The sequence below is a fragment of the Monodelphis domestica genome, chromosome 1 (assembly GCF_027887165.1).
Source record: "Monodelphis domestica isolate mMonDom1 chromosome 1, mMonDom1.pri, whole genome shotgun sequence".
Classification (NCBI taxonomy): Eukaryota; Metazoa; Chordata; class Mammalia; order Didelphimorphia; family Didelphidae; genus Monodelphis; species Monodelphis domestica.
The window spans coordinates 171336079-171344461 of record NC_077227.1 but is presented as its reverse complement, the minus strand read 5'-3'; the positions used below and the strand labels follow the sequence as shown (position 1 = coordinate 171344461).

Below are 8383 nucleotides of genomic sequence, written 5' to 3'. Positions count from 1 at the left end.
CAAGGAGACTGGAACAACTCCTAGGAAGTGATGCAGAGTGAAAGGAACAGAATCAGGAGAACATTGTATACAGAGACTGATACACTGTGGTACAATCAAACGTAATGGACTTCTCCATTAATGGCTTTACAATGCCCCTGAACAATCTGCAGGCATCTATGAGAAAAAAAAAAAAACTTTCCTCAAGCAGAGGACAAACTTTGGGAGTAAAAACACTGAGGAAAAAGCAACTGTATCACTACAGGGGTGGAGGGGATATGATTGAGGAGAGATGCTAAATGAGCACCCTAATGCAAATATCAACAACAAGGAAATGGGTTCAGAGCAAGGTCACATGTGATACCCAGTGGAATTGGGCATTGGCTAGGGAAGGGATGGCAGGAGGAGGTGGAGGGGAGGAAAAGAAAATGATCTATGTTTCCAATGAATAATGTATGAAAAGGACCAAATAAAATAATGTTTAAAAAAATAAAAAAATTTTAAAAGGGTGAAAAAAATATCAATTCAGCTAGAAGGAAAAAGGTGGAAGAATGGGGAATCAAATCTATCTTTTATATAATTGTCATCTTAAAATAAACAGGATAAAAGAGTGTTTAATAAAAAATCATATGACCAGAGAAGAAATGAGAAAATGTTTCTTTTTCCCTTCTTTTCAGAGGTAGGGAACTACAAGCATGAAACATTATATACACCATCCATAATGGCTGATTAGCTTTATTGAAATACCTTTTTGCCTTCTTCCTTTGTTGCTTGCTATTGAATAGTTTGCTGAGTAATAACATCTAATAAAAATAATATCACCTAATTTTTAAGGATTACAAATCACTTTATGTTATATCTTCATAACATTTGTGGAAGGTAGATTCTATTTTCATTTTATAGATGATGTAACTGAGGCTGAGATAGATTAAATAACTTTCCAGAGTCACACTCCTAGAAAATACATGAGGCAATATTTGAATTCAGGTCTTTCCAAATTCATATTTTATGGTATATCATGCTATTTAGAGGAGAGAGAAGGATACTTTCAGAAATGGAGGTGAGGTGAAATCACAATATATAAGCAAAAATTAAAATGAAACGCTGGAAAAAAGTAAATAATATGAGATATTTATTTTTCAAAACAGACACAAAAGAGAAGGCAATTGACTGCAGCACTTATGGAGCAATTAGGATAACTCTTTAAATATTGGGAATCAAATAGCATGGTTAATCAATCAATCAATTAATCACCTAGCAGGTATTAAGCAAATACTGTGTAAATGAGGCCTACAAAGCTAAAAACAAAGCAGTCCCTGACCTCAAGGAGCTTATTTGATATCAAGGTAATGATAGTAGATAGCAGTTGTTTTGTGAGCACAAGAGACTTGAGCAGGCACTATCCTAGAGTTCCCCTCCTGATGAGATATTCAGAGGCTCTTGATGAAAAAAAAAAAAAAACCACCTGAATTCAGAATGAGTAACTTGTTCTTGTTGCCCACCACATATATCCCTGGATACCAGTTCCCCTGGCCCTTCCTCTGACATCCAATTTGTATCAGAAGCTCAATAGTAAAGGTCACTTCCCTCTGCCCAATTGATGAAAACTGTTGATAAAGTGGTGAGATTATAAAGCAATAATTAGTTCACAGTCCTCACCATTAAGCTGGTGGGTAATTTGTTTTTCCTTTGGATACTGGTTGAATTTAGAAGAAGTTGATCCTTTTTTGGCTCCGTGTGAGCCACCAGCTTCTTCCTTTAGAAATGAACTATCCTCCCCATTGCTCAAAATCCTTTCATGAATTCCATTTTATTTCCCATTTTATATATAAGAAATCCTGGTAGGCTCAACTCCTTGTTTTTTGATTCATATTACTACATTAGATATATGGGGAAAGGTGTCATTGAGACAAGACAATTAATAATTAATCTCAGCATCCTTTTCTTCCGGGCATCAAATTTCATTTCTCCTTTTCCCCTATCTAAAACTTTTTTGACACCTGAAAAGTAGTTGTAACCATATGTAAGAGTTAAAATTTTGGGAAACTGAGGCAGGTAGATATTAGTTTCTCTCTGCAAGGAGTATTATATTTTTAGAGGTTTATTAAAGGTTAAGGATTAAAGAAAATACAGAATAAGAAAACATGTGTCTAGACCTCTGGCCTAGACAACCTCACCTACATTATGAAAAGAGCCACATCTACTTGCAAGCAGAAACAGGAAAGAAGAGCAGCCAAAACCCTTTCCAATCAGGTTAAATACCCCATCTCGATCTCGGCCCAGGTGAGAATTCAGTGATATTACAAAGCATTCTGGGGAAGTGGAACAAGGACTCCTGGGGATTGAAGTCCTGGATTCAAGTCTCCATTTTTTACACATATCAGTTTTTTCAATCACTGTTCAAAACCTGAATTGCAAGTTTAACATCCTACATTCTCTATCATAACTCAATAATTCTAGATTTTGCTTTTTCTTTTCACTATTTTATTATTCCCATCTCCTGTTATTATGAACTCTTCTCACCTGAATAAAGCAAAACCAAAAACTTCCTGGCATCAAATTTCATCTCTCTTTTTTCTCTATCTAAAACTTTTTTGACACTTAAAAAGTAGTTGTAACCATTTCAGTTTTTTCAATCACTGTTCCGAACCTGAATTGTAATATTAACATCCTAGGTTCTCTATCATAACTCAATAATTCTAGATTTTATTTTTTCTCTTCACTATTTTATTATTCCCATTCTCTGTGTATGAACTCTTCTTACCTGAATAAAACAAAACCAAAAACTTCTGTGTTAGGTTTTCCAACTGGAGCCATCTAGTGTCTTATTGTTGCTTTTGCTTTCCAAATATCACTGACATTGAGTCTTTCTTTTTGAGTAGAGTTTTTACTACACATATACATTAATTAATTTTCTATTACCTTCTCTAATTTTTCAGCACACAATTTAACCATCATTCATAAATTAAATTTCTTTCAGCTATTTTTTAAATCTCCCTTTCCCTCTAAAGAGGAAGTTTTTTTTCTTTTTTTCTAAGAAAAATACTTTAAAATTTTATTCAAGTAATTATTTTCTAAAATAATGACCTATTCAGAAATAAGATTATTCAAAACATAAGAAAGAGAAGAAAAAGTGACACAGGGGATGGAGAAGATTCAAGTAGTCAAATATCCTCACTGAACGAGGAAATTGGGTAACAAGGAGGAACAGGTTATTAAAGTACAAATAAGGGAAACCTTAGGAGCAGGTATTAGTATAGAATTAACAAGGAAAGAAAGTATACATTTACCCAGGCAAGATTTCAAAGGATTAATGGAAAAAGTGGATAATATCCAAAGAGTTACTGTTTTGGATAGGATTTTGACTCAAAGGGATGGATGCCATTAGAAATTCAATTCTGAAAACATATCTAGCAAAAAATAACACTGGATTTTGTAAAGGATAATTTTATTGTTGTGACTTAAAAAATCTAAATTTAATTTGGTCGCCAGGTAAAATTCCAAATAATAAAATACCCAAACTCAGCTGTAAATTTTATGGTGATTTAATTGATATAGTGAAGGAGTTTAAGAAGAAGGAAGAAGGAAGGGGCTAGTACAGGATGGGAAGATTAGGAGTTCTAGAAAGTAAGGTGTTGAGTGTGAAGGAGGAAAGAATCAGCCTGACCCCCAAAGGGGCTCATCTAAGATGCCTGAACCTGAATCAGCTCAAGGGCAAAACTCACCACCAAACCCAGACAAATAACTGCCACCACTCCAAGATGTTGGAACAGCTAGCATGCTGCCAGCCAGAGTCACCTCTCCAGGGAAACAAAAAGAGAGAGGAAATGACTTGCCTTATAGAGACAGTTTTACCTCACATTCCTGCATCTCATCTGTACCACTAATAGCTGACCTTGACTTAGGACAGCTCAGGGGTCTGTTCTCTTTTTCTGCACATGTCTGTTGAAGGTCATTTCCTCAGATAATTAAATCTTGAGTTTGGTGTAGACCTTCCTAATCTTGTTAAACTAAGGAGGGTAGAGAAATGCAGGGTTCCCAAGACCTGATTCTGTTAGTCCAAGTATCTCTATTGTTATTGATGAGGAAATAGCTAAATCAAATCTTCTAAAGTATGGTCTGATTAGGATGGAATAGTTTTAAAATTCGCAATTTGGAATTGGAAGACCTGAATCAAATCTCACTCTTCTATTTAACTCTTGTGTGATTTGGGGAACGTTTTTTTTTAACCTTTCTAGGCTATAATTTCCCCATATGTAGAATGAAGTCATCAGATTACATTACTTAAATTTTTGCTTTAAATCTAAGATTATAACATCTTGTGAAATTATTCTGACAAAAGAGAATGAGGATATTGTTTAATTTCTTGGGTAAGAAGAATCATCTTCAAGTGTGGTTTATTATATGAGGGTTTAAGTGTGAATTGTGCACAATGAGCAATATGATCGTATTCAATGTCAAACAAAAGTGGTTATTTGGCACTATAGAAAGGATGAGGACTGGGTAGAACATTAGCTTTATTAGCCATTTACTTCTTGGCTTAACAAAAAGGGATTCTAGTTGGCCCTCAGATGTTGGCAAATTATATAGTTGAATGTAATGTGTCAACATGGAATCTAGGAATCCCAAACTTGTAGCCTAGTGGGATCTGAGGAACCCCAAGTTTCAGAACTAGCTTATAGGTTGGAAACCCCATAGTTTGTACTTTTTCCCTATTCCCATGGAAATCTACACTGAAGGGAATCCCAGGCTGGCAGTTTCAGACTGAGTGGGGGACCCTCTGGGGAATGACAATCCTAGTTGAGTGGGACTAAGCATATGCTAAGGATCCTTTAGTATCCATTGTAAAGAGCCCCTTCTCTTACACCCTAGCCTCTAGCTATGATTCCTTTTCCAAGCTTGATTGTATTCTGTCAATATAATTTGAGCACTCTCATTTTCCTTGTAGCTATAGCAATGTCAATCATCTTTCCTTGTCCCTGGATGCCCCAAATGGTACATAGGTTCCCCAAATTCTTTTGTTCCTTGGAGTCATCATCCAGGTTTGTGGCACTCCCAGGGATATTATCACCAGACTCCAGGATTTTTACCCTGAAAAAGTTGTGGCACCTGAATGAGTAAAAAATTAAATACTGGACTTATACTTATCCTGATTAAAGACTTGGTTTTTCTGACTATTTTAATAGTTCTGTGTTATTTCCAAGTTAACAAATGGCAATCACATCACAAAGAAATTAGGAAATGCCTTATGTTTTCTTGGTGTACATATTTTATAGCCTCAAAAAGCTTGATATAAATTATATATTAAAATTCAAATACTGTAGACAGTACCACATATCTTAATTGTAGGAAGCCCTTGGAAGATATATCCTAAATACCTCTTATTATCTAAGCTAGGCATTTAAGAGATTATCTGGGATCTTGTTAGTCTCATAAACCTTAATCTCATGAGATCCAATACCTTCTTCATGACCACCTTCATGTCTTTATTCCTTAAAGTGTAGATGATGGGATTCAGAAAAGGAGTTATAATTGAGTCAAAAAGGGCAAGGTATTTGTCTACTGGCCATCTGGGAAATGGCCACACATAGTTAAAGATACATGGACCAAAGAACAAAATCACCACTGCAATGTGAGCTGACAGTGTGGAGAGGGCCTTTGCTGAACCCCCAGAAGAGTGCTGCCTGACACTAATCAGGATGACAAAGTATGAAATGATCAAAATGAAAAAGGCTCCCAGAGAGATGAATCCACTATTGGCAGTAACCAAGAACTGCAGTTTGTAAGTGTCTGTGCAGGCAAGTCTAATGAAGCGTGGAAGATCACAGTAAAAGCTGTCTATTTTGTTAGGGCCACAGAAGGGCAACTTTATCACAAAAGCCAATTGGAGGAAGGAGTGGGAAATTCCAATCATCCAGGAAGTGACCACAATAGATATGCAAACTCTTAGGTTCATAATAGTCAGGTAATGGAGGGGCTTACATATTGCAATATAGCGGTCAAAAGCCATGGCTAGGAGAAGCACCATTTCAGTAGCCCCAACAGCATGAATAAAGAAGATCTGAGAAACACAGCCTCCAAAGGAAATGAGTTTATGCTTCCTAAAAATGTCAGCAAGCATCTTGGGCGTCACCATGCAGGAATCAATCATATCAATGAAAGAGAGTTGGGCCAGGAAGAAGTACATGGGGGATTGTAAGTGAGAGTCAAAGGCCACCATGAGCACAATCAAGCTGTTTCCCAGTATAATTGCCAAAAACAACACAGAGGAGAACACAAAGAGAAAGAGTTGTATCACCCAAGAATTGGTGAATCCCATCAACACAAATTCAGAAACTATAGACTGATTTCTTAAATCCATTATCTAAGTCAGCATGACTAGTCCTCAAGTAACCTAAAAAGGAAAAGAGTGAAAAAGAAGTTATTTGGAGACCATAAAAGAAGTGCCTGTAATTTCATAGTTATTGCATACAACATGGCATACAGCTAAATACAACAAATCATTCATTAAAATAATCATTGGTACTCAACTAACTTGCTCTTTAGCATTAGGCATCACCACATACATCTCCTTCTCCTAGTACTTTTTCACCCATCCCACAGTCATAAAAAATAAAAAATTTCCTTATATTCATGTATTCTACTCTGACATTTTTGTTTATGCATATAAAATAAATATTTACAAAAATAACTGTCATAGCTAATTTTAGAATAGCTAATTAATGAATATAGATGTCACCCAAATTTAATTTCTTACAGTCATTAATTCATGAGTTTTTAGAGATGGAAGGAAATATGCAAGCTTAACCTAGTCTAATATTTTTATCTTACATCTGAGAAAAAGGATTCACAGTGTGGAAAGGAAAACTGAGGTTGAGGAGCCATCTTTTAGAATGTTGCCTAGAGTGGGAGCAACAGATGGAGCAGGAGAAGAGGCTTGTGGGAGAAATTAGAGAGAAGGGGGTCTTTTCCCTGTGAACTCTGGAGAGAGGTGCTAAGGAGCTAAGCTCAAGATCCCAACCTGTGGTGACAGAGCCTTGCCTCCATTGCCTTTGCCCTGAAGAGAGAAGATTCCTGGTATCTTTAGATCATCAACTAAAGAAAGAAAATAACAACAACTGTTGCTAAGGGGTGCTGATCCCTTGAACTTCATGAGGTTGCCCCAAAGACCTTTCCCATCCCTTGACCTTTCCAAGGAAGATGCTTGACAGCAGATTAGATAAGGATAGTGACAGAAATTAGAGAGGAGAAAGAGAAGCTGAAGCTGAGCCATTTTGGCTCAACTGAAGGACAAAAACTACCTGTAGGGTGCCCTTTTCCCACAAACCTATGCCACCACCGTTTTTGTTACTTGAATTAATAAACATCCTTGTATTGAAGAAACTCACAGTCAAATTCAAAACCATAACAGTACAAAGAAAGAGAAGGGGAGGTGGGGGTAGCTAGGCTGGCCATTTAGCCTTGGCTAAACTAATAAAAGAAACAACAGAGACAGTCAGCCAGTCATACAAGTAGGACTTTTAGGGGCTTGAGTACCAGCCAAGTTTAGAGAGAAGTAACTCCATTATTTCCCAGAAGCCTATTCATTGAGACAAAGCCCCTGTTCATCCTTGCCTTAACATCAGCTCTGGGGTACCTCTCTTGTGGGTTGAAGTGTGAGGGAAAGGGAGAATTACAAAGATCATCTCTCACCCCAGTGGTTCTTTCTCCCCTACCTCACCAACCCGCCTTATTCACCTCATCTATTTCCTATTACAACCCTTCCTTATTCCCCATTACAATCTCTACAACAGAAATTACTAGACAAAAACCTGAATTACTAAATTTAACTGATGATACATGCTAGCCCTATCTTTAAATGGACATTAAAGAATTTCCACTACAATTACCTTTTAAATTTCTCTTCTTATACAGTGTATGCTAGTGTGGTAAAGGAAATGTGGTAGATCTGCTATCACAAAGCACATGTTCACATCCTACTTCAATCATTATGTGCCTTATGTTAGTAACTATATAACCTTTGCTATGAGGAATTCTCCTTCCCTTCATTTTTTCACCTGTAAAACAAACAAGAAAATAGTGTGTTATACCCTTTACATAATTTTCCTGATAAATAGTTTACAAATGACATAAAATTCTATTAATAATTTTATAACTGTACCTTTTATTAATCACATTTTTATAGAGCTATAAGGCTTTTGGAATGCCTTCCTTACAATGATCCTATGAGAGAGAAAGTTCAAATATTATTAATTTCATATTACTAATTAGAAAATCTAAGGTGACTAGTCCATAATGATGCAGGTTTCAATTTCAAGTTCTCTGAACCAAGTCAAGCCATGGCCTTTCTATCTGCCCATTTTAATGTTTTCAATTTTATATGTAAAAATCCTATATTATGTGA

The 8383-nt window shown here is 36.2% G+C and overlaps 1 protein-coding gene across 1 annotated transcript; it reads right to left on the bottom strand.

The window, feature by feature from the left end:
• Positions 1-5380: 5380 nt before the first annotated feature.
• Positions 5381-6340, bottom strand: LOC100028355 (olfactory receptor 4F3/4F16/4F29-like). The gene has a single exon (XM_056815681.1). It carries the CDS (start codon positions 6338-6340, stop codon positions 5381-5383), a length of 960 nt encoding a protein of 319 aa, XP_056671659.1.
• Positions 6341-8383: the final 2043 nt, after the last annotated feature.

Excerpts from the sequence above, each read along its gene's own strand:
- LOC100028355 (XM_056815681.1), bottom strand. The coding sequence starts at position 6,340 with ATGGATTTAAGAAATCAGTCTATAGTTTCTGAATTTGTGTTGATGGGA.